We start from the raw sequence: 27,562 nt of genomic DNA on the forward strand, positions 1-27,562 counted from the left end.
TATCAGATCAAGCTATAAATGAGCTCTTAATCTCCTCTGCTAATCCCTGCCCCCCTGCCTCTTTTCCCAATTACTTAGCATAGCACCACCATTTCTGCCTGTCATTCAGACCCAGAACCTGGTCAGGATCTCCAGATTGGATCTCTTGTTAGGGCCTCTCATTCAGGGTATGCCAAATTTTGTAGGTTCTTACTGCACGGCTTCTCTCATCGTTCTGCACTGCTAAAACTCTGGTTCAGATCCCCTCTTCTCATATCTTAATTAATGCAGTGGCCTTTTCTCCACTCTTCACAAAGGCAATCTTGCTTTGGTCCTATTTAAGATATTTAAGATATATCTGCAGAGGCTGTTCCCTGAGCTCATCACTTTGATCAAGTCATGTCTCTCTCTCATTTGCATCTTCCAATACCTCTCTTTGCTCTGCTGCATCAGACATAATCTACTTGTCTTCACTTTCAAGGCCTTTAACAGCCTATCCCTTAGCTCATGCTGTGTCTCCCTTGTTCCCCCACCCCTTCTTTATTTACTAGTCTTTCACTATCAATTTTTTCTTACCAGTGGCCAAGGATGTAGTTTCTCTTACCCGTTTCTTAAAATACCAAGCTTTTTCCTATGCTCTCTCTCAAATGTATAAGGCTCCTCTTGAATCCCTTATTTGCAATGCTGCCACGTTAGCTTCAAATACCTCTCAAAATTCACCTTTGCCATGATGCCTACAAAGACTTGCCAGTGGTTAGGCTGCTGAGGCCACTACCTGTCACCCCTACTAACACTATCACTGTTTCCTGATATTCCAGTTGCATCCTTTGTGTCTTGTCTCATTCTTACCCTGTGAGCAGGGACAGGAGTGGGTCTTTCTGTTCACTGTTTGTACAGTGCTAAGCACAGTGGGGTCCTGGACTAGATGTTCTCACATTATAAATAGCAAATAAATGATTTAAATACTCCTGATTTCACAGGCAGGATCTCATGGGCAGAAAAAACTGCCTTTCCCAAGGTTATTCAGAAAATTTGTGGTACAGTAGAGAACTGAATCCTTGTTTAGACCCTAAAATATGCAACTCCCCTTTCCACAGGTTATTACTTATGGGAGAAATACCAGCTAGATCCTGTTTCAAATCATCCAACTTAGAACATTTTTTTGTGAACCACATCCCACAGCCAAGAAATGACAGTCATCCAATATGTGTAAGGATGTTCTATAAGACTGTGTACAAAAAAGATTTTCCTGATTGATCTTTAATTAAATTGGTAACTGACTATTTTAAAAGCACATTATTTATTTTAGTCCTGCAGATACAATTTATAAAGCATGTCTGTACATAATGCAAAATAGTATTCAAAATAGGTGAAACAAATGAAAACCCTGTTATGATGAACAATCTACCTGACATACAAATGAACTGTATGGATTTAGGATTAACTGTGGATTCTGGTGTCATTGTCAATGGTTCTACTTTTTTTGAGTAATATGTCTTAATGGGCTACATGCATGCAGTTCCTTAATCCATTTTAACGTTAGAGGAACAATTTCTTTTCTCTAGTGTCTCATTTTATGTGATTTTGCTACTGAAAGAAAACATATGGGAGTAGCATTAGCTGTAGCTTGCACATTATTAAAAATGTGGACTAGTGAGTTTAATAAGTTGCGCTGTGCCCTGCTTGGACAAAGTTAAATTAATATGGGACCAGGAAGAATTTCATTGATGCTCCTTCCTCTCCCTTCATCCCACCTCATTTTTTGACAGGGAACATGTCTTCCTCCACTGTCTTTACTATACTGCTAAATAGGGGTCATCTGTAAGGAGCAGGTGGGTCTGTCCTACACAATTGATTTCCTACAGAGTTGGATGCTGATAGACCTTGGTCCATCTGGTTATTGTCTCTTATGTTTGAGGAAATGGGGTCAATGCTTGATTATTGCTATAATCTTCACATTTAACTTTTTCTTTTTACTTGCAATATATTACACTGTAAAAATAACTGCAGCTGATAAAAGGGAGAGATGGTGGAGCAAGGGAGCCAAAATCCACCTCCAGTGAATGGGATAACAGTGTATTGTGGGCATCTTTTCTTCAGATTAAATTTTATGTGTACATAGATGGTCTCACTGAGTGAAAGTCATCCCTATTTTAATTCTATATTGCTAATGCTTCTTAGTAGTGCTTATGTAGCACTTTGTGCATTCAAAGGCTGCAAAGATGTTAATTAATACTCACAAAATTCTTGTGAGAGAGGTGTGGGCCTTTACCACCATTTTGAAAATGGGGAGTTTAGAGAGATGAAATGAGTTGCCAAAGGCTATGAAATGGCTCAGTCAAAGGCCAAAAAATTAGAATTCTGGAGGTCCTTGCTATGAATCAGAGCTTGGTGAAATGTAGGATTTGTGTCTTGTGGGCAATGAAGATATTTCAGTATTTATTTTCATCCCAAATTGAGAACAAAAAGTTGGAATATTGAAATTGTTGGCAAAACAAAATAGTGCAAATAATGTCACTTATTTAAATGTTTCCTTTTTGACATTATACAATAGAAATGTTACATGTTAGTTTTTTGGACTGGCCCAAGTCCTTTTGAGTCAGTTTAGCATTAAGTGGCATTTCCTACTGTAATATATTGCCTTACAGGAGCAATAGTGCTGGGTCCGTTCTTCCTGACAGGATAGATTCCTTGGCAGGCCTCTCTCTCTTTCTTGATACACTTGAAGCCATGTAACTTTCAATGATACACTGGGATCCTGCAAAGAATTATGAATGATTCAGCCCTCCAGGGATGCCAGTCCACAAGAGAAGATTGGTGGTCAGGTCTGCGTGGGAAATTTCAATTTTGCCCCAAATGTTTGATTTTTCCATCAGAGAAATGACGCTGGTGGAAAATTTCTGACCAGCTTTGTTCCCAGTCCTGTGCTCATTCCTTTTTACAATGCTAGCTAATTTGGTTGATTTTATTAACTGGTATACCCTTTCAACTGACCTCTTGAAGTCAAACTGAGCTAGTGCTGCAAGGTTAGCCCCTAGAATTTTAAGATGCTCGTCATTTTATACACGGTAAAACCTGTATGAATAGACTATATTATTAGCCCCTGCTTTAAAAGATCACCCAAAGCTATCCCACAGAAGATGAATACATTTCAGGCAGACAGGCAGGTTATCCAGGCTGACCTGGACAGGCTCAGCAAGTGGGCGGACGAGAATCTGATGGTGTTCAACGCCGATAAATGCAAGGTTCTCCACCTTGGGAAAAAAAACCCGCAGCATCCTTATCGGCTCGGCAGTGCTATGTTGGCTAGCACTATGGAAGAAAGAGACTTGGGGGTCATCATTGACCACAAGATGAACATGAGCCTGCAATGCGATGCGGCGGGTAGTAAAGCGACCAAAACGCTGGCTTGCATCCATAGATGCTTCTCAAGCAAATCCCGGGACGTCATTCTCCCCCTGTACTCGGCCTTAGTGAGGCCGCAGCTGGAGTACTGTGTCCAGTTTTGGGCTCCACAATTCAAAAAGGATGTGGAGAAGCTTGAGAGAGTCCAGAGAAGAGCCACGTGCATGATCAGAGGTCAGGGAAGCAGACCCTACGATGACAGGCTGAGAGCCCTGGGGCTCTTTAGCCTGAAAAAGCGCAGGCTCAGGGGTGATCTGATGGCCACCTACAAGTTTATCAGGGGTGACCACCAGCATCTGGGGGAACGTTTGTTCACCAGAGCGCCCCAAGGGATGACGAGGTCGAATGGTCACAAACTACTTCAAGATCGTTTCAGGCTGGACATAAGGAAGAACTTCTTTACTGTCCGAGCCCCCAAGGTCTGGAACAGTCTGCCACCAGAGGTGGTTCAAGCGCCTTCATTGAACACCTTCAAGATGTAACTGGATGCTTATCTTGCTGGGATCCTATGACCCCAGCTGACTTCCTGCCCTTTGGGCAGGGGGCTGGACTCGACGATCTTCCGAGGTCCCTTCCAGCCCTGATGTCTATGAAATTTCTTCCCTCCCTTGATTAGACAGTGATCCCTGTTAAACCACCAACCCTTCTTGGACTTTTAGAACAGATTTTACTGTCTGCACATCATACATGGACCTTCAAAAGTGATGCATGAAGCTGGACTCAAACAATTTGTAGGCTATAGGAATTTGAAGGTACAGTCATATAACATTTAAAGGTCATTAATAAAAAAAATCTCAGATTCTTTTATGAACTTAAAGTAGTAAGATATCAGCAATCTCCATACAGGTAATACAGTGGAAATTTTTTTTCAGGAACTTTTATTAATACATTTGATTAGTAGGACTCCTTCATTTTTTAAATCCATTATAGAGAATGCACTCAAATTTTTATGCGTCTATCTGTTGTTCTCATGATAATATCCAAAGTACATGGGAATCTTAAATTAAGGAAACCATTTTTTTACAATCTTTACTCAGACAATACTCCCATTGAAGCTAATATTATGGTGGCATTGGTAAGGATGCAGGGTATAATCTTTAGCAATTGTTTAAACAAGGCTGTCAAAAATATGGCCGGCAGGCCAGATTTGGCCCACAGAGTCTTATCATTTGTCATGGTGCTGCCCATGGGTCTCAGACTGCAACCATGGGCAGCAACCAGCCCACATACCACATGGTATCCCCACACTGCACATGGTGCATGGGGCCAGACTGGCACATGCTATGTGCATGGGGCTGAGGAGTCTGAGGAATGACCCCATGTCACTCATCCAACCAATGGGGCCTGATGGGTTTGATATCCCTAGTTTCAAGCTTTTATAAAATAAATATGCACTCATGCAGATATCCTTGGGATAAGATCATGATATCCCCTTCTGTATGACTTTCTGGGGTCCTAATCAATGGTGGATTAAGATATAATGCAGCCACCCTATGCTAAGTCTCTAATTCAAATCCAATCATACAGTATTAAGTCCAATTAGTTTCCTGCAAAATTGAAAGAGAAGCTGGATTTGTGGATGACTTTTTAAATGTTTAAAAATTGTCAGCATTAAGGCAGGGCGTGAGAGTTCTGATTTTAGCTGTTGCCATTCACAAACTGGTATAAAAGATTTGGAAATAGCTTAGTGGATGCAGCAAAGGGCTTCAGGAGCCCTGGGTTCTGTTTCTGCCCCTGCCACTGGCAAGGATTCAGGAGACCTGGGTTCTGTTTCTGACCCTGCCACTGGCCTGCTGGGTAACTGTGGCTAAATAATTTCTCCTCTCTCCACCTCGGCTTCCCTATCTGTAAACTGGGCAAAATGGTACTGACCTTTCTTGTGAAGTACATTCAGATTTACTGATGAAAGGTTATGGCTACTCTTCAAAAAGTTGCTGTGAAAAAGATCAGTATTTACCAGTTGTTACCTCACAGTGATAGATCATATGCCATGGTTATTTACTGTTCTAAATTGAGGGAACATCTGTAGAGTTCTAGATGGCCTTATTTTAGCAGTAACAGTTAGGTTGGCTGTTAATCCTGTTGGCAGTGATTATATGGAAAACTGCCATGTCAGGTGTGCAAACCTATTGGGCAAGACTTAAGTAAGCTCTGGTGACTCTTGGGGACAGGTACCTTGTTTTCTCAGCTGGATGTAAAGCTTATGAGAGAGAGAGTGGATCTAGGTGTAAGTTAGACCTTCCTGAAATGGAAACCTTATAGAAAGCTGGACTTTGAGGAAAAAGTTTGGCATGAAATTCATTGTTTTATTCCTTTTATTTTTAAATAAAGACAAACCCCAGGAAAGGGATGAATTTTTGACAATACAATATGCTTTAGAACAGGGTTGAGAGAGGCACTTGCTCACAACCCTACATCCTAGGAGGAGAGAGAGAGGGAGTGGAGAGCAAACTTGCTTATACCAAATGTGATGGTATACTGGGCCTATGTCATTGCACCAAAATTTCACCATTGGGTTTGATGTGAAGCCTATTGTTCTTGGCCAGGACAGCTGCTTATGTGATTTTAAAGTGAGTGTGTTGGTAAAACCTGTTATTTGCTATTCAGTGTTAAAATATAATATTCTCAGTAAGCCAGGAAATGGGAAGAGGGATCATTAAGGCTAGGGGCAGAAAATCCACACAAACTGGTATAAGTGGTCTTAAATTGGTTCAAATATGTAGTACAACAGAAGTGTGGTGCACATAAACCGCTTTCAAAATGGCCAAAACTGGTTTATGATAAATCTGGATGGATGTAGTATCAGACTTAACTGATTTAGGTTGAACTGATTTATTTAATTTCTGTCCCAGATCCCTTCCAGATTCAAGTTACCTCTCAGTCCCCTACCATCCCAGGATACCTTGCACCTCCCCCAAAAACTCCCCCTTGCAGGGTGCGTGGGCTAAACTTGGCCAAAGTGGTCTGTTCCAGCTGAGCAGGGAGGCATGTTCTAGTGCCCACCAGTTTCTGGCCTGGGCCACTGCAGTCTTGTGGCTTTATTTCTGAAATCAAAAGTGAATGTCTGTTCATTTGCTTATCTGTTCAATCTGCACAGTTTAGAATAACTTGCAAAGATTGAATTGATTCAGCCTCACGCTTTTTGACTGTCTGTACTTAGCCTAATAGTTTTAAAAATGTTGCTATTGCAAATGTATTTATTTGTTCTATTTAGAGTCTTATGTACAGTGACTTTGATCTCAGATCAGTTCTTAGTGCATACCTCCCTCATCACAATAAGCAGAAATGGGCCATGCAGAAGTGGGAAGTTAGCATTAGCTGGGAGCATGTGATGGAGAACGATGAATGTAGTTGTAAGTAGGGGTGCACTGATATAGATTTTTTTAGGCCAGTACTGCTGGCTGATTTTTAAGGAGTCATATTGGCTGATACCAATCCAATTGCCAATATGAGACCCGGCAGCTTGGAGAGCAGTGTCTGGCTGATAGGTCTGTTGTGGGGGAAGGGGTGGGGGGAGGGAAACTTATAAGCTGGGAAACTCCCTTCTCGAGAACACGGAGGCAGAAAGAGATCTTGGAGTTATAATTGACTCCAAGATGAACATGGGCCAACAATGCAAGGTCACGGTCAGTAGGGCCCAACCGTACCTTGTCGTGCATCTACAGATGCATCTCAAGTAGGGCCAAGGAGGTGATCCTCACCCTCTATACGACACTGGTCAGGCTGCAGCTGGAGTACTGTGTTCAGTTCTGGGCACTGCACTTCAGGAGGGATGTGGACAGCATTGAGAGGGTTCAGAGGAGGGCAACCGACATGATCCAGGGACAGCAGGGCAGGCCCTATGAAGAGAGGCTACAGGACCTTACCCTGTTCACAAGAGAAGGCTGAGGGGGGACCTGGTGGCCATCTGTAAACTCACCAGGGGGGACCAGCAGGGTTTGGGAGAGACCCTGTTTCCCCTAGCACCCCCTGGGGTAACAAGGAATAACGGCCACAAATTTAGAGAGTAGGTTTAGACTAGAAATCCGAAGGCACTACTTCACTGTCAGGGCAGCTAGGATCTGGAATCAACTTCCAAGGGAAGTGGTGATGGTTCCTACCCTGGGAGTCTGGGGGTCCAGGAGGCTGGATGAACACCTCGCCAGGGTCATTTGACCCCAGTACTCTTTCCTGCCATGGCAGGGGGTCAGACTTGATGATCTGCTTAGGTCCCTTCCGACCCTACCTACTATGAATCTATGAATTCTATGAATCTATTAGGGAAAGGGTGTAGGGGGGCAGATCAAGGCCCCTGTGGTGAGGGAGAGAGTGGGGCTGGGGTAGGGGCAGGTGCTGCACAGCCGGGGTGGGGCACAGGATGGAGCTGTGAGCAGCTTGTCTGGGGGTGGATGGTGGTTCTTGCTGCTGTGCACACCCTGGGAGGGCATGGGGGGAGTGCCCCCGATATGCCTGCAGGGTGAGGGCAGGCTGCCACTGTGGGCTGGGGCTATACCAGGATCTTCCTGGCAGTGGGGTTGGCACACAGATTTGGGGGTATACCTCCCCCGGAGGTGTGTGCAGCAGCAGAAGCCATGTCCCCCCCACTCTAAATATGCTGCTTGTGGCTCTGTCCTGCACCCCAGCCCCAGCTCCACTCCCTCCCTCCCTCACTGCTTGGGTCTTGATCTGGCCCCCCTCCCATGCCTGTTCTCTCCCCCTGCCCCTTCCCCCACAACAGACTTACTAGCTGGACCTGGCTGTTCTCCATGGTGCCAGGCTATGCTCCTGGCTGCCTGTGTGCTGTGCTGTGGCTACAGCTGCGTGCATGCATGGGGGCATTTATTTACATTATCAGCCAAAAAAAGCCAATTGCTGATACTGTCAATTTTCCTTATATCAGTGCTGATCCGATGTGGAACTGAGATATTGGTGCACCTCTAGTTGTAAGGTGTTTCTACTTTGAGTCTCCTGTATTGCTTCTTTAGTGAATACCCCTAAGGGTTGCAAGTTGTTTCTAAGAAAACAAGAAGGCATGACTGTCATGTGCCTCCCGAGGCTGGGGGGGCATGGTGGCAGCAAGCAGAGAGCTCCCACAGGCAGCCATGGCTGTATTAGCAGTGAGGTTGGGGTGGTGACTGGCAACCACCCTCAGATGCTACTGGTGGCGGCGGCCAGCAGCAATTGGCGACTGCCCACAGATGTCACCGGTGGTGGCAGTGGCGAGGGACAGGGTGGCGAGCAGCGGCAGTGTTGGCCAATCTTAGGGGGTGCACCACAAATCTCTGGAGTTGCATGTGCACCTACATGCACCCCCAACACATTGCCAGTGCAAGAAGGAAAAGGTAAGGAGCTGTGACCCTGCTTTCCTCTCAGCACAGGCTCAAAGAGTAAGAAAGCTGTTTCTGCTTTAGATCTTCTGAACCTAAGTAGGAATGAAGGGCATGCTGGAGATCACAGTAACATCCTGAATAATCTTGCACAGTATGATGGTTTTAAACAACAAGCTGCCCTTCTCTAATGTAGCTGTTCCTCATGATGTTATCCCTTAATTGTGCTGAACTTGAAATCTTTTAAAAGATCTGACTATTCTGAAACACCTGTAACATGCTGAACCAGCAGTATAGTCACTTTCAGACACTTGGCTTTCTTTGTGCAAGGTTCCCACAATACATTTAACAGCTGCAGAATGGCAAATTTTGCTATTTTAAAGTCTTTTGCATCCATCATAATGAAATGTGATATTATTATAATATGCTTATATATATGGCGCAGGACAAAGGGTTCCAAAATGCTTTAAGTATGCTACAAAAATTTAAATGCAAAAATAAGCAGTGGTTGTGAGAGACTAACAAAGGATTTGGTATGCTAAGCTTTTTAAATGAATTATTTTGGAAGATCATACAAATCTAACTCTGACATCTAGAAAATATTATAGTTTCCTACATGCTAATCAGCATAGAGTGAGAGCATTAGCTAGGCTGTACACGGTCATGTTGTAGCTTTGGTGAATTAAATTCACTGATAGGAAACCTCAGTCCTTTACGTGGAAGGAGCAAAGTATTCTGTTTCTGTATTATTTGAACAGATTTACCATATGCACTTTCTTTGCCAGACTTCCTTTGCAACTGCTCTCCTGCTGCCATTTGTTAATATTCCATAGAACCCAATAGCACATGGTCATTGTTACTTTTGTTTGTTTTCAGTCATGTTCACAGTGGACACTTTTCAAACACAAAAGTAGATAGTCTTCCTGTCCTAAAAGAGAGATGGAGGGCTACGCCAATTAGCGTAGCCCTCCACCAAAAGGCCAAGGTGGTAGTTGGCCCTCTTTGGCAATATGTTTCAGTACTCAAAATTAACGTAAAATAATAAAATGTCCAGGTTCTCACAACCCAGCTATGGTTAGCCTTATACACAGCCCAGTACACTCTATAGTTACAATGTCAGCGTTACAATGTAACCTGGTCTGAGGGGGAAAGAGAACTTGCCTTAAAGAATTCCCCATATAAATTTTGTTGAACCTTGAGTTAAAATTCACTTCTGCTATGCTACTCATTTTTGCTAACAGGTCTCAGATAATCACTTAAAACAAGTCTTGCTTCCATCCCCATGTGACACACTAAAGTAATTATAAGTGCACTCAGTTAACTGGAGTTACGTAATTAAGAGTGACTGGCACTTAAATACAAAAGTGAATTGGATAAAGTCTAATTTATCCAGCTCTTCTCAGGCAATTGTTAGCCTTCTGTTTTGATCATCTTTCTTCAGTGGGGATTACGTTCATTTCCAGTGGTCTCTTTTGAAAGAATACTGTTTAGGTTAGATTCTCTTTCAAAGGTGTTTTAAGTGAAGCAGCTAAATTCCTTTAAAAATGTGGGCCTTTGTACTAGAAGAACAAACATTTCAGCCCCTCTGAAAGATCTCTGGTAACAAAATTGCTGCTGCTCTTGGTATAGCTCTTGCTGTGTTTACTACCCAGGTGATACCTTTATAGCTTTTTGTCACGTGTCTCGTGTAATGCATTTCTATTCCTGCTTCAGAAATCTTGAACATTGTTTTTTGTATGGATTTAAGGAAGAAGTTGTTGTTGTGCTGAATTGAATACATTGTAATTTAATCTCATAAGGCTTATTTATTTGAGTATCATAGCTTTTTAAGTTGTAACTGCACTGCTTCTGAAAGAAGCAACTCCATTATTTCTCAATGGCTCTCTAATATGGATAATTATATTTTGCTTCCTATGTAGCATACTGCATAATTTCTGTAGGATATGGTATCACTCCCAGGGTGCTGTCTGGTAATATTTTTTCAAGCTTCAACAAGGCGAGTTTGACTTACCATACAGCCATGGGAAAGTCTCTATTCTAGCAGCTCAGCTCTTGCCTCAGTTCTACAAACCCCTCAGAAACGTCTGTGGCTACGCTGTAGGTACTAATGTTCTAGTATTCAGAAACAGAGAAAATCACAAATGGAGTTGCCTGTGGTGTGCAAATACCTTCACCTCTACCAGGAGTCAAATAGAAGAATTTCCCCCCGTCATTTACACATCCAAACTAACTCAGAATTTCAATAATCAGTGCCAAGTAAATTTATCATTTAGTTGTACTTATGGCACATCTGTTTTAAAATTCAGAAACTACAGCAGAAGTCACTGACACACATATCTAAGTGAAAAAGAAAACCTAGTTATAACCATCATTTGATGTCCAGCTAAAATTTTGGAGACTGGATGAGAGTAAATCTGATGTGTGTTTTCTGGATTCACTTTGATCCATTTTGTTACTTGTCTTTGAATCTCTACAAGGTTATTGAAAAGACAAAGTCCTACATTTTCAAAAATGATTGGTGATTTAGGATGCCTGACATTAAAAGGGCCTGATTTAAAAAAAAGCCGAGTACCTGTCCTGTGAAAACCATTCCTCCCTTTACAGTGTCTCAAGCTGGGCAGCTCAAATTAGTCACCACTCTTTTAAACTTTGACCGCAGTTTATTTCCATCAGTTACTTTAATAATAAATATAGGAACTCTCTTTTTACATAAACAATATTGAAAGAGTTTTGGAGGAACATTTTAACTATTATTTTAGCAGTTAAACTATAGTTTATGTTTCCCACTTAAACTTACTTGGAATATTTGTTTGCATTTTTTCTAGAAATTGCCTTCTGCAAAAGAAGCACTGAGTGGGTGAGTATATATGGCGCGTTGGACTTTATAGCATCCGTTAGTAAGCAGGAACTGAGTTGTGATGTTTTGTAAATCTTTCTCTTGTTCTGTTTCTCTGCTAGTTTGTGCAAAGATTTGTCTTGTGGGTAAGTCATTTTTACTTTTTACAGCATGTGGCTGGTCTCTTTTCCAGGTCTTGTTGTGGCTTAAATTAATATATGCTTTGGCAGTTTATTTTTAGCAGTAACAGATTAAACTCACCCCAGTGCAATGTAGACAGCCTTTGTGCAAATTGTAGGCAGATTTCACCTGAATGTTTATGATGCTGAGAACATCTCAGCTTGCCTAAGTGGCCTGTATTTCGCCTACCTGAGCACGCCACCTCATTGTGCCTTGCCAGGCAAAATACAGGCTATTTATGAAAGAGGTGAAGAGATTAGTGGGGATCTGCCCTGTCTGCTATGACCTATGTTTGTAGTCATGGTATGCTGACCTGTGAGACACCCAGTTCATACCTGGTAAGTTCTTCATACAGTTGCAGAGGTAGCTGTGGTTGACTCTCCAATCCAAAGAGAAGAGAATGCATCCATTAATGTTATGTTAATATAGTTAGATATATTTAAAAAATGGCTTGGTGAGTATGCTGTGAACAGTTATTACAGGACAATCAGCTGCATGGATCCTGTTAATTTTTTATTGAGTTCTTGCACTTTGCTTTTATGCTTAAAACTCCATGTAAAGTAAGGGCACTTTCTGTAGTAAAGGTAAGTAGCAACTTGTGGAGCTTTTGAGTCACTGAAAGAAACAAAGCAAAATGAAAAAACCCAAAGATAATTGTTCTCATTATCATGGCATAACTGGAAGATCACATTTTAAAGGTAGTAACACAGAGGTGAAGAGTATGGCAGAACTGGAACTAACAAGAATCTCTGAATTCAAGGGAAAGTTCTTCCCTTATAGAGCTAAGCTTTGGTCTGATGAGTACTACACCAATGACTTCCATGGTACTTTGGGAGATGTAAATCTGGTTTGCATCACCACCCAGCTTTCTCCAAAGGTTGTTTAAAGTACATTGATGTGGGTTATATGTTAACGTGGCTTTGTTTGTCATTCATGGTGTTAATTTCACCAGTATGAGTGAGCTCAGCATCACACAGTAAAATTTGTCTCAGTTTGAAAGCTTTTGGAAAAACAAATCTTGATGGGAAAGTTCAAGTTTCAAAAATGTGAAATATCTCTTTATTCTGATTTCTCTCTAATGCTGCAGAGGAATGTGATAGGAATAAAAATAATGACTATAGTCACAGGTCAACTGCATAGCACTTGTATGTGAAGACACATGCAGAATTAAATGTGCAATGTTTCGGTTAATGTGTTTTTACACCAGTGGTTCTCAACCAGAGCTGAGACTATTCGTTGGATCAAACAAGAAGCAGGCAGATTGTGTAGCAAATGAACAGTTCATTCACTGGGTTATGGGAGGTGAAGGCTAGAACCCAGTGCTCCCAGGTGAATGTCTTAGCTGGGCTATAGAGTCAGGCTCTCTGTCTCTGCCAGTGAGTAGTTAATTATTTGTAGGAAGTGGAGCAGCTGCAACTGAAAGAAAATTGACTCTATAGTCTAGTGGTTAGGACACTCATCTGCAATGTTGGTTCAGGTCCTGATCTGAATACAATCCCTAGCTCATACATAGCACTTTTTATCCAGAAATCTTGATGCGTTTTGCCAGAGAATTCGGTCCCTTTATTCCCATTTTACAGAAGGGGAAATTGAGGCACACAATTGTGAATTGACATGTCCATGCTCACACAACAGGCCCATGGAAGAGACAGAAACACAAACTAGCCATTCTAAATTTCACTCCAATCTAGTGCAATCCTGTCTAGTCTAATCTATTCGCTAGGCTATGCTGCCCATAGTCCAGTTCTATTTTACTACAGGTTCCTTTTGTCTTTACGCTTAATATGGCTTCTATTACATTATCCGAATACTTACAAGATCATAGAAAAGTAGAGCTGGATGGGACCTCACAAAATCATTTAGCCCAGCTCCCTGCTCAAGTCAGGATCATCCCTGACTAAACTATCCCAGCCAAGTGTCTGTCTAACCTGCTCTTGAAAATGCCCTGGGCTGGACATTTCACTACAATTTCACTAGGTAGCCTGTTCCAATGCTTGACCATCCTCATAGTCAGAAAGTTCTTCCTAATCTCCAACCTAAATTTCTTCTTCTTCAGTTTGAGGCCATTGCTCCTGCTCCTATCCCCTATAGCCAAAGAGAAAAAACTGTTTCCATCCTCTTTATAATCTCCCTTCAGGAGAGATTAATTTCTCCCTTCAGGGAAGATTATAAAGATAGTTATCAAATCCCCCCTGAGTCTTCTCTTCTTCAGGCTATGTAACCCTAGTTCTTTCAGCCTTTCCTCATGTGTCTTTCTTCCTGGGCCTCTAATCATTGTTGTTGTTCTTTGCTGGATTCTTCCAGTCTGTCCATATCCTTCTTGAAACGTGGGGCCCAAAATTGGACACAGTACTCCAGGTGAGGCCTCGCCAGTGCCAAGTGGTATGGAAAAAGTCACTTTCCTTGATAAGCAAGTGTCACTCCTGTTAATACAACCCAGTATGCTGTTGGCTTATATCCCACTTATGGTCTATTGTAAACGCTAAGTCCTTCTCTGCAGTACTGCAGTCTAGCGAGTCATTCCCCAGTCTGTGTATCTGCATGCAATTTTTTTGTCCCAAGTGCAGGACTTTGCAGTTGTTCTTGTTGAATTTCATCTGATTGATTGTAGACCATCTATCTATTGGACTTATGAATTCAGAGAACATTATCATCTCCATTTTGCAGATGAAAATCTTGAGATGAAGGGTTTGCCTGCATTGTAATGCACAGGTGTGACTGAAGTTTGTGAGTTAGCTCTAAACTAGGTAACCCTACCTTATCACTTGTGCTACCATGTCAATACCATTAGCACAGGGGTGGACAAAATACGGTCCGTAAAAATTAATATTAAGAAAATTAATATTTTTCTGCCCCTGGCTGCCTGTCAAACATGACAGGAGCCAGGGGCAGTAGGATCCAGGGGTGACAGGACTAAGTAGCTGGAACAGGAAGGTTGGCCTGGACCTGGCCTACCTTCAGCCGGAAGCCTCTGCCTAGCAGAGACTTGGAACGCTGGGGCGGTTCCTGCCTCCCTCAGCAGGAGGGAAATTCAGATAAGAAGTGGGGAGGGAGGCAGGGGAGGACTGCGGGTGATCACCCCAGTCCTCAGGACTGGGCTGGGCCACCTCCTGCAGTCCTGGGACTGCAGGCGGTAACCACATAGTGCTAGAGTGGCTGGTGGGGGGTGGGGAGCAACAGTGGGGAAATGGCTGCACAAGCCAGGGAGAAAGGGCAGCAAGTGGGTGTGCGGAGCACAGCAACAGCTGGGCAGGAGCATGGGGCCCAGACTGGTGTTGGGGGCCAAGGGCGGGGCGGCAGGAGCATGAAGCCTGGGTTTGGAGGAGCACTGGTGAGGCTCTGCCTGCTGTGGTGGGGCTGTGGTCAAACCCTCCCCCTCCACTCATGCAAAATCCTCCCCAGTCACCTTTCCCCCACACACGGTCTCCCACAAACCCCATACCCACACATACACAGCCCCCCTCATGCTCCCCCACCCCACACCCACACCCCCCATGCCTATCCATTTCCCCACAAACCCCACATCCTCCCCCACACCCTTTCACAATATATGAGAGTAAGGACTTCATTTTAAGCTTTTATACTATCATCTCTGTGTGCACTATACAAACGCATGTAAATCAGGACAAATATTTTGTGAAATGAAATTAATGAATGTTGTAGTACATGTTTGATTTTTAGAATATAATTTGGTATTTTTCTGGTTCAGAGATGGCAAACCCCCTTGCTGAAAGGAGTACTTCTGGGGGCCAAGAGGAGGGACTTCTGGTGGCAAAGGTCAGGGCTTAGGAGGAGGGACTTCTGGTCCCAAGATGGTGACCAGGGTGTGGGGCACCTGCCAAGGGATGGGCTACCTTTGTGGCCCTCGATGGCTTGCCAAAACTCAGTAAGCGGCCCTCCAGCCAAAATAATTGCCCAACCCTGCATTAGCAGTGCCTGTGCGGCACAATTTAAAGAGAACCTGGGCATGGCTACACAAGCTGCAGTCATATCTGGGTTCGAAATATTACAGTCATAGTGACACAGCCAAAAAAATGTGTACAGGAGCAGGGAATTGAACCCAGGTGTCTCATTTCTTAAAACAGTGCTCTAATAACTAGATAGTCTTTCCTTTACTTATGCTGCCAGTTAGGACCTGCTGACTGCCTTCCAGTTCAAACCTGCTGACCATCTGCACTGTACTCCTGTTACCTTAATTCCCAGTGGCTGTCCAGGCAGACTCTGGAAACTCTGTTGAACTTAGACCCTTGCCCTCCAGCCACTCCAGCTTGCCTCCTTACTCTCATCCTCTTTTGCAGTATGTTTGGAATGCCCTTGGGACTTGAGTACAGAAGGTCAGCCAGCAGTAATCCTACAATAATTGACTATTTTTGACTTCCACCCACTTATTGCCTCTACTGCCCAAAAGTGGAGAAAAGTTCAGAAGAAGAGAAAAGCAGGCTACAGACTGATTCCTAGAAAGGCTGTACTTCACATGCAAGAGGAATAATGTGAATGGCTGTGGTATAGTCTGTGAGGAATGATATGGTCAGCTCCAGTGTCTTGGCCTGATTGATTGCAACTTCAGTGTCGACCATAAGTATCGGTATACATGTACCCAGTGAGACATTTATTTTAAGTTGAGAAACCAAATATTACAGTGATTTTGCAACTCAGAATGTTAGAGACTTGTGCTCAGTTCCCATTCTTCTGCCTAATAATAGTCTGAACAAAAAGAAATTAAAATAATTTTGTGGGGGGGTTTCTTTGTGAAATTTGACCCAAATTTTCCCCACCAAATAAACAGTTGTAATGCATTTGTTGCTTACATTTCATATTTACCTTTGCAGAGAGATATCAATTCATAGTCAATTAAAGTTCAGCTCAGGACCTATCATCATCTTTTTTTAATCAGTTTGACCACAAGAACACACACAAATAAATGAAGCTTGCACTGAGCGTTAAAAAACAAAGTTTTAAAATAAAGCTGCAACTAAATCTTCTAAGACCCCTCATGTAATCTCCCCTTGGTGCCAGACTTGTGTTTGTATACAAGGGGAGGAATCTGGTGCCAGCTAGTTGATAAGTGCTTGGTTAGTTTTTCAGTGCAGCCAGCGGGGAAAGATGGCTTGGGCTTGTTGCATAACTTCCAGGAATAGCTCACAATCTGGTATTACTGGCAGGGATGTAGCAGCAGGATGAAGGTTTATTCCAGTAAAATGGGCTTTGCATTCACACTGAAATAATGCTCAGGTAGTGCAGAATTTTAGAGAATTGAGAAATTAAAATAATTCAGGTTGTGGGGGGAGACTTTTGTCTTGAAGAAAAACAAATAATTAAGACATAATCCTGCTGCCTTTGTATAGGCAAAATTCCCATTCCAGACTGTGGAGTTTGATTTTATTGATGTTTTGCCTTGAAATCATGGGAAGTTTTGGCTGCATCAGGAATGCTGGACCTGGCCACAGTGTCTGATGCAGTCTGATGCCTTAGCTCAGTACTTTACTGAGCCAAAGATGCAGAGGAATTCTGGAAGGGTTTTATTTGGGAGCTGTTCCCTTTCAGGAGGAAATATTTACAAGCCCAAGGAAAGGGAAATACTGAATTTTCCAGTTTATTTTGCTTTTTGGGGTATCAGTGAAGTTTTGAAAGCACTTAAGACTATTATGCAATTAAGAGATAATGGCCTCACTGCCTATATAATACTGCTAGTTTAGGTATGTTTCTACAACATCATAGTCTAGATGTACTTTAACACTCAGTATGAAGAGTGCCCACAGTTCTGAGAAATTAGACCACTTTTTATTTAGATGCTTGTGTATACATTTAGAAGTCTAGTTTTAGACGCTTATAGTTTGGAATTATTTGCCATTCTTGAAAATCAAATCTCAGCTCATATTGTATAATTCTCTGAATTCTCAAACAAACAAACAGAAAAACAGTGTTCAAATTTGGCTCTAGCAGTTGATCTAGTACAGTGACACACAACTCGTGTGGGCCGGATGGGTGGTGTGGAGTTGGCCTATCTGCTGAATCAGGCTGTGGACTAATGCACACACTAGATTTGGTTGTGGACCATCCCCACATGCTGTATCCAGCTGGGGACTGAGCTTGTGGACTGATCCCACATATTGGATTTGGCTGATGACTGACTCCACACTCTGGTTCAATCCAGTGTCTTGGGCCATGTCATCTGGCCTCTAGGGCTCCCCATGGGTGCAGCAAAGCAACTCTATGCTTGGGACAGCCATGACACATGAAGCAGCACTGGCTGCTGCCATGTCAATGATGGTATTACAGTCAGCTGCCTCGATAGCACTGACTCTTTTTCCAGCCCTCCCCCCCTTCCCTAAAAGTGATGCCCATTCTCTAGTCCACCCCCATCCCTGCACCCCTAAGGTGATGCCCAGGGCTGCTGCTGCCCCAGTTGCTCCTACCCTCTCCACTTCTGGTACCAGTGCTCCCCACAGATCTAGAAATTTGGCAGTTGGGGAAGAATAGCAGTGTTAATTCCTGTTGTTCGGGAGCCAATGCTTCCTCCCTGCCAAATTTCTAGACCCAAATGACATGGCTTCACGGGGCATGGGTGGAGCACTGCTGATCTAGTGTGTTGTGTTTATGTACAAAACTTGGAATCTTAACCTTGCTATGCCACTGCCTTATCTTGTAACCATGATTAAGTCAATTGCCCCTGTTTCATTTCAGTAATGGGGATGAAGCGAGGGTTTACCATATTGGGAAAGAGCTTTGAGCTTCTTGAGTAGAAGGACCTTCCAAATCAGCAGAATGTTATAATGGTGTGCTGGCATAGATTTGCTTTAGTAGGGTTTGCACATCTTTTGTCTTTGTTTTATCTGTATTTTTGTGTGTACATTTTACTGGGGAAGGTGCATTTTTAGTTTTTGGGTTATTATACTTTTGAAAAAAATAATGTCTGTGAAGATAAATCATAAATATGACACTAAGATATTGTGGTGATAGCTGTCTGAACTGGATAAAAATCTGATGATAGACTTAGCCAATATCCACTGAAACCAGGAACTCAGGACCTATACAAATAGACAGGAAACCTAACGTATCTTCTGTCCAATTAATAACACAGAAAAATGGTTCCAACTTCAGATGTTGAATAGGAAGCAACTAAATAGCCACAATTTAAAATGTAAAGTAATGTAAATGTGAAATTATTTACAATGTGTTTGCTGACATTCCATGAAGAGAAAAAGAAAGCACTTTTGTAGGATAAACTCCCTGTTACATATTTTCCCCTTGTCTTTAATCACTCCAGGTAAATCTCACTGGAATCGTGTTGATATGCTCACATTCCAGATTTTGGACCCTTGCTGTTTAGCTTTTCAAGAATAAAAAAATGCCAGTAAAAAGTTTGAAAACTTCCATATGTGACCTTACATCTTTTAAAATCTCTGGATCATGACATATGAACTTTGGCCTGTGTCCATAACAAGAACAAGAACATTTGGTTGTTATATAACCACCATTGTCACCTGTGGGCTGTTTATAGTAATTCCTCTTCTACTCTATCAGAAGAATTGTATCTAATTTAGGCATCCCTTCAACTCTTTCCTCTGTTACAGATCTGTTAAAATTAACAGTTTAACAACTGCAACTGATTGTTTCATCCCCTAGAATATTTTACTTCATCTTTTTGTGGAATAATTTTGTGGACTGGTATCCACAGGTCTGTGCTGTGCATTAACTGATGACCTTAAACACTTCACAATATTTTAGGCAGACAAGGTAATATTTTAGTAATATTCACTAATGCGAATTTCAGTGATGACTTTTACTGAGCCTAAAGCTAGTGGCAATAGTTCCTCAGCCTGCTGCAGTTTAGAAGCAGGTGATGGCTACAAAAATGAACAGCTGTGTCTCACCTCTTCACTCTGTGTGGGGGTTTCTGAGGCTCATAAGTTTATTTATAAAGGAAGGTAATTTAGTTTTAACAAAGCAAAACATTATTGATTAACATGATATTCCCAGTGCCAACCTTAGCATTTTGACCAGATAGAAAAACAATTATTTTGGCACTTCCCTCTAATTGAATATTATTACATCACTTATCCTGGACTGAACAAAGGATTCAGAGTAAACAGCCAATTCATTTTGTATGATGGGAGGGAGGGAAAACAGAGGAAAAGAGGGAGTACCTTTAGATAATTTGCTCCTTCTCCAGCTATGGATGTGGAGGCCAGATGCATGATTTTTAAACTCTAATAATCTATTTATGTCAATTTTATATTTTCAACATTATCTTCTCCAACAAAAAGGTTAAAAATTAAAGGGAGATGTAATATCAGACTTAACTGATTTAGGTTCAATCAGTTTATTGAAGTTCTGTTCCAGATCCCCTCCAGATTCAAATTAACTCACAGTCCCCCAGCATCCCAGGATGCTTTGAACTTCCTCTGAAAACTCCCTCTTCTCAGGGTGGGTGGGCTAGCCTTGGCCCAAGCTGTCTGCTCCAGATGAGGAAGGAAGCATGCTCTAGCACCCTCTGGCGTCTGGCCTGGGGGCACTGCAGGCATGTGGCTGCATCTCCAGAATCAAAAGTGAACGTCTGTTCACTTACTTATCAGTTCAATCTGCTAAGTTTACACTAACCTGCAAAAACGGAATCAATTCAGCCTTGGGCTTTTTGACTGTCTGTACTTAGCCTAAAAAGCACCAAAATTCACATGTTTGAAATGCAAGTATTTTGGATTGAAGGGGATTTTCTCAATTATACATGATCAGGGTAAAAATGGCTCAGGTGATTTTGTACACCTCTTATAAGTGCACCAAGATGATGAATGAAAGATGATGAATGAAAATATGAATTTTCATTTCTACCATGGAGAACTTTTACAATCTTTGCAGTCTCCTATGCCTGATGAAGGGTGCCTGTACCCAAAAGTTTGCAAATAATTTTTTTTGTGCAAATATCTAGATGTTCTAATAAAAGATATCACATCTGCCACAAGGTTTGATTCTAAGATGATGAGGTCTTTCTGCTGTAGTGTTTCTTCTGTGGCTCATCTATTACAATCAATGCAGGAAGAATATATGGTTAATTAGGAGAGGAGTACTGAGACACAATAATAGTCGCAATATTGGTGACTTCCACTTCAGTGTTCAGTTGATCTTCAGAAGCAGTAAAGTAACTAGGGCCGGGCCACAGAAGCAACTGTCCCAGGTGCCAACATGGGTAGGAGAAAAAACCCAGTTTTTGTCACAGTCGCGTGATTATGATTGTGGTAGCAGCAGCAACTGCAATTGCAGCTGCAAGTTGCTGATGGCCGTGTGTGCAGCAGCCACCATGGACACCCTGCCGCATTGTCACACTACTATTCAGGGCTTTTAGTGTAATCATGCCAATTTGCTGTAGTTTTTCTCTCTTAACCGCTCAGAAAAAAGCCAACAACAACAAAACTTACCTATCAATCAAACATCCTTATGTTCACCAATGGACTCATCCTGCAAGTTACAGAATATACCCTCAACTGCCAGGTTGCAGGTTACAACCATAGCCTGGTAAAACTTGCTAGTTTCTCTTCATAATGAAAAATTTTCATTTAATCTCATCTGGCTTGGGGTGATTTTTAGATGTTCTATATTGCCTAAAACTGACCAAACTTTGTTTCACAGTTAAATGGAATATGGAACTCAGATGAAAATGATAAATTTAACGTAGTCGGCTCCCCCTTCTCTCTCCTCCTCCCAACCTCTCCCCAAAAAATCCCATCCCTGGGACAGAAGACTAAATAGAGACTTCTTCTTTCAGTCCAGTTCTGATATTTGTTTTTCTGCTGAAAAGCAGAGCTTATTGGTATAATGCAGAGCTGCGCTACTGTGGCCACGTTACTTCTAGTTTAGGAGGTAGCATTCACAGCAGAGGCTGCAGACTGTCCCAGTGAGATGACAGAATGTTGCTGAAGTTTTCATTTTGTCTCTGCCTGCTATAACTTCTTGCATCTTCTGAAAAGATGTTAAATGACTACAGGCAATTGATGTTGTAAATCAAGTCAGCTGAAGTTAAGGGCAATGGGATAGTCTCAAGGAGGTTGGTTACATCTTGCAGATGTCTTGCAGCTTGCATCCAAAGCATTTGTATACTTTAAGGCTTAATTTTCAGGAGTTGTTCGTTCCCATTGCTCCACTGAGGATTTCGAGTATTCAGATCTTTTTAGATATTTTGAAATACAGGCCTTTGTCATAAAAGGAGGCTATTAAAATGTTTCCTATGAAGTTGAGGGGAGCCCTTGCTCAGAAATGCAACAGCCTCATCTGGTCTCTAAGAGTGACCCCTCTGCCCTCCTGAAGCCAGTCCAAGCATGGCTTTTAACACTGTTGGGGACCGCAGGGTCCCTGCCACTTGTGAGATCCTGGCCTTCAGTCTCTGACCCTCCAGAGTTCACTATGGTCTTGACTCAAGGAGCTAACATCCAATTCTACTCCTGAGAGAGGGACTTTACCTCTTGCTGGGGACACCAAGTGCAACCTGAAGAGCAAACAGTGCTGTTTCAGTAAAAGCATTTATTGGGCAAAGGCCACCACCCAGTGAGAGGTTCTCTTCCTGATTTCAGATGTTGATATTAAGCAGTTCCTCTGTCCCCAGGACAGCCTACACAGCACCTTCAAAGACTTCACTATTGTTCTCTTTCTAGTCTTTTCCTGGGCCCTGAGCACCAAAGCTCCTCTCCTGGACTCCCAACTCTTTTGCCAGGAGCTGACAACCTACTTGTTCAATCTGCTGTCCCATTGTTATGTTTATCTTAAACTACAAACAAACATTGTGTTTGTCGTGGGAGAACCCTTTTTTATCCCAGGAGAACGTGCAGTTGTTCAGATGTCCATGTCCATTATCCTGGAACAAACCCTAAAAGGTTAATGGAATAAGAAGTGCTAACAGTTTTTCCTTGGACATTGTGAAGTACATCTGAATGGATGTCATTGGACTGCATCACTGAATCAATGGTAGAAAAGCCACAGTGCATTCAGCTGCTAACAAAACCCTAATTAGAAGGGGGATGTGTATGAATGCCAATCCTGGGACTTTTTTGTTCCAGAACAAGCACAGGTAAAACTTGTCCCTGAACAAATGCAACATCTGTTGCTTGCTGCAATCTCTTCTGGACGTTTCTTGGGTGTTAAATATCACTGAGGCAGCATCTTAACATAATTTCCCAAAAAGCAAAATTTCATTGTTATTGATCATACTGATTTTGCGCTGTTGTAACTGAGGCCAGAGTTTGAATCTATGACCAAACCCTCTTTCAAAACTAATGAGACTGTGAGGAAAGCAATGTTGGCTGATGATGTAACACAAAGCTGTGTTGCAAAGCTGTCTAAATGCCGGTATGATAAGTATTGTGCAGATGCAAAGGATTTGATACTCAAGTGTTTACTGACAATTCTGTTTTGTTGCAAAGTCTACTTAGTGTACATTGGCAGCAAAATAATGCACTGGGAGATTTATTCTGCTTCTGTACCTTTTGTGATGGCACCATAAGCAGATTAAGAAAATAACACTCACCATGTGACTTTTAATTTCATCTTGTTTTTGTCTTCGTTTTTCAGCTCTGGAACGCCAACAGCTTCTCCAGCTGATGATGCTACCACTTTGAGAGGTTTGTCTTCATCTGTTTGCATATGCATATCTATACATCCAAGTGATGTGAAGATTAGTGTCCTAAATTATTACAACATTCTTGTTTAGGAAACTTGATGGCACGGAGGAATGTTTAGGTAGACTTGGATCCTTTTATTTCAAGTTCATACTTGACACTACAATACAAAGGTCCTGTAGATGCTGCTGTAATACAAGCAGTAGTATCAATGATTAATATGTGCTTGAATAAATATCAAAAGATACTGATTTCAAAAGATATTGATTTAAAATTGTTTCCAGACCCTTTTCAATACCTTTGATTTGATATTATAAAATATAATTTTCTCGTAGGGTAATAGTAATTGCGTAGTTCTGACTTTTACTTTCACCCTATCAAATGATTCCTCTAGGAGAAGGAAGAATGGCTAAATGGTAAAGGTGCTCAGGTGGTGCTAGCTTTGGCAACACAGGTTCAGTTCCCTATTCAGCTACTGATATTCTATGTTACACTTGAACCAAATCACTGTTTGTGGGTTCCACCAGATTACTTTGTAAGCTGCAATTCCTCAAGCACCAGTGAACCAAAATTATGGTGTTATGATGGACAAGGAAGTAAGGAATGATTCGGGCACTTTCTGTGATGGTTGTGGGAACAGGTATTGTCAGCATATTATACTCTCTGCATGTTTATTTGTATGTAGTATTTAAAAAAAAAATATTGCTTCCTCTTCTCCTAGATGCAGCTGCTAATGTTCCTGCCCCTCATGAGGTTTCCATCGAAAGTCCTTCAGACAGTACCTTCATCAAGACTGAAGACTTGGACAATAGTGTAAGTGGTTCTCCTTCTGGTTAGGTTTTCACCATCTGTCCTTGCTGCTATCTTTTAGCTCAGTGGTGCTCAACCTCTGGCCTGTGGACCAAATCCAGCCTGTGGGGTTTGCCATAGGTCCTGAAATTTGGCAGTGGGGGGAATGTTAGCACCATTAACTGCTGCAGCTGCCACCACTTCCCATTGCCAAATTTCCAGACCTCTGGGGAGTTCTGCAAATGGGCTGACATGGCACCAGATCATGTCAGTACCCAGGGCTGCTCTGCAGTTGGATCTGGCATCTGGGGCCAAAACAGCACGCTGGATTGTGCTTGTGCACAGACCTCAATCAGTGGTAACCAGTAGTAATTCCAAATTTAATTGGTCTTTTTCAATACATATTTTAATGCTTCCTCAGTACTGGATAATCTGCCTAAAGTTCACCATAGAAATCTCTAATCTTTGGCCTGAGTAGGGCACCTCTGTAATTTAGCCACAACAGGCTGCAGCAGGCTCAACTGCCAAAGCAAAATGCTGAAATGAAGCTGGGGGTATCCATTGTAATGAATGAAATGAATCGTCAAATGATCATAACAGCAGCTACGTTGCTATTAGCACAGAGGATCCTCCCAAAAAGAATGTGTTACTTGAGAGAAGTTCATGAAGGTCACCGAACAGCAGGGTGCTGTTCCCTTCTCTCCAGGTAGGGTGGTGTTTGCATGAAGGCCTGCCACACTTTACACAACACATTGTAATCTAGGCTGCCAAACCAGTGGTAACTCCAAACATAGGTCCCTATTCAGCAGAACATTTGACTACCTGCTTCAGTCCATCTATGAAGCATTTCTTCAAACTGTTAGATTGAGTTCACAGACTGACCCACCCATGGGACCTCACCTGCAGGCCGGCCCAGACCACTGTGGGGCCAAAAGGTTGAACATCACTGTTCTAGCTGATTTGCATTTCCTCTTTATCTAGCTTCTCTCTCTGCCCCTGCTCCCCCTTAACCACCTCTCTTCTAATCCTACCACAGCTTTACTATTTCAAATAAAAAACAAGTGTTAAGAAAGCCAAGAGAATGAGCTGACAAACCACTGCCCTGCTGAGAGACATGTCTAAACCCTTAGGATGAGTTATAGAAAAATTTTAGTTCATTTGCTCCAGTGAGAGATTCTGCCACTCATGATATCTTCAGCTACCTCACCATGTTAAGTGGGGAATGACTTAGTCCAGTGGTCAAAGAGGTGTTTTGCTAATGCTGGAGACTGGGTGGGATTTTCAAAAACATTGGTGTGATTTGAGAACATTATTTCTATTAAAAGACTGTGTCCAAGTCGCTCTGGTGCTTTGAAATTTAAAAGGGATCATATGATGTGTTGTCTGCAGTAGCAGGGGACTGGACTTGTTGGCCCAAGACTTCTCTTCTAGACCTATGTTCCTTATTCTCTGTCTAGATGGGATTTTTGTGTATATCCACAGTACTTACAGGTATCTGTCATCTTGGTATCTAGGGAAAAACACTCACAAACATGGTGAATGTTAGGTCCCTGGCAGATGTTAAAACAATGATGTGATTAGGATCACAGGAATTTTATGCCCCATCCCAAATTTTGTGCCTCCTGCCATAGCAGGGGTGGGGAAGGGAGGGAGGGAAGTGGTTGCTGAATGGCAAGGTGGGAAAAGCTGCCAGGTTTAGGCTGTTTCAGGTTTGCAGCTGCTGGAGCCCCTCCGCTGGAACCTTGCAATCTACTCCCCCAGCAACCTGTTTTTGGCATTGGGACTAGGGCTGTCCTGGTCCTGATGCTAACCCTGTCCTCACAGTGATGCTGACAATTGGAATCTTTGTGTCTGGTTTGCCTCTTCATAGTGCCAAAAATTGGCAGAACATGTAGCACTGTTACTATTTATGGTGTGAATTATACATTGATCTCACCATAATTTTAATGCATGCCAGGGGTCTCTCTTTGTGGAAAGTGTACTGCCTTTCACAGGTTTTGAACACTTGCAGTTCCTAGGGAAGTGGTTAGTTCTAGAAAATGAGTCACTTTTACTTAAGGACCTAAAAACTGATGATAGCTAATCTGTAGGCACTTACTTTTGAAAATGTTGGCCTGCATGACTGTTGAGGGAAAACTGTTTGAAAATGTGAGATGGAATCCTCTGTTTTTAGGTTTCCTTATAAACCTGAGACACTTGCTGAATTCATGGCGATGTCTGTGAAGCTTTGCTAGGCTGTATCTGAACAGAGGTTGACGTATAGCATTCGGTTAAAATAATACAAAGCTCACTAGTTGAGAATGGTTGTGATAAAGAGCTGGGCCAAACTCTGTAGATTCTCTTGGAATTTTTAGGTCTATTTGAGTATGAAATAAATTCCTAAATATAAGCACTAATTATGAAGCTGACCTAAGCCCTATGCATTTACCATGGCTCTAACTCTATATCAGTACCTGAGAATGCATGGGGTCCTGTCCCACATTATTCTTTCTGCAGCAGAAATGCTTGAAGTGTTTTTCAACGTTTAGCTCAGCAGACAATGGGATCACTCTGTAAATCAGAGAGCAACTAGAATGCTAGCTTTCCCTCTTTATAAAGTGACTTCACACCTCATCACCACTCAATGCTGCCAGACTGTATTGAGAACTATAAGTATAACAGCCAATGTATCTCCTCCTATATATTCACATTTTGACTTTGCCCTTATTTTGGGTGTTTGGAGATTTGAACTACACAGAACTTCAAGCAATCAAATAGTAACAGTTTCCCTCTAATTACAAACTTGTTTTCAGGTGCTAGCTCATTTTAGACTTAATATTAATAACCCATGGGCCCTGACAGAATCACCCAGTCAAGAAGGAACAGGGAGAAGAGAGAATTTAACTTAAAAGATTCATAGATTCATAGTTGGTAGGGTCGGAAGGGACCTAAGTAGATCTTCTAGTCCGACCCCCTGGCCTGGACAGGAGAGAATACCGGGCTCAAATGACCCCAGCTAGGTAATCATCAAGCCTCCTCTTAAAGACCCCCAAGGTAGGAACCAGCACCATAGATTCATAGATTCATAGATGTTAGGGTCGGAAGGGACCTCAACAGATCATCGAGTCTGACCCCCTGCATAAGCAAGAAAGAGTGCTAGGTCTAGATGACCCCAGCTAGATACTCATCTAACCTCCTCTTGAAGACCCCCAGGGTAGGGGAGAGCACCACCTCCCTTGGGAGCCCGTTCCAGACCTTGGCCACTCTAACTGTGAAGAAGTTCTTCCTAATGTCCAGTCTAAATCTGCTCTCTGCTAGCTTGTGGCCATTATTTCTTGTAACCCCTGGGGGCGCCTTGGTGAATAAATACTCACCAATTCCCTTCTGTGCCCCCGTGATGAACTTATAGGCAGCCACAAGGTCACCTCTCAACCTTCTCTTGCGGAGGCTGAATAGATCCAGTTTCTCTAGTCTCTCCTCGTAGG

The 27,562-nt window shown here is 42.4% G+C and overlaps 1 protein-coding gene across 1 annotated transcript in view; it reads left to right on the forward strand.

Annotated features, from left to right (window-relative positions):
- The window catches only part of IMPG2 (interphotoreceptor matrix proteoglycan 2), an 86,623-nt gene that overhangs the window by 27,908 nt on the left and 31,153 nt on the right, over nucleotides 1-27,562 (forward strand). The window contains exons 4-7 of the mRNA XM_025214787.1: nucleotides 11,516-11,547; nucleotides 11,649-11,672; nucleotides 23,263-23,312; nucleotides 24,031-24,122. Coding sequence (XP_025070572.1) covers nucleotides 11,516-11,547; nucleotides 11,649-11,672; nucleotides 23,263-23,312; nucleotides 24,031-24,122 — 198 coding nt within the window. The remainder of the gene's footprint in view (nucleotides 1-11,515; nucleotides 11,548-11,648; nucleotides 11,673-23,262; nucleotides 23,313-24,030; nucleotides 24,123-27,562) is intronic.

This window comes from Alligator sinensis, unplaced genomic scaffold (genome assembly GCF_000455745.1).
Source record: "Alligator sinensis unplaced genomic scaffold, ASM45574v1 scaffold1286_1, whole genome shotgun sequence".
In the NCBI taxonomy this organism is placed as follows: domain Eukaryota; kingdom Metazoa; phylum Chordata; order Crocodylia; family Alligatoridae; genus Alligator; species Alligator sinensis.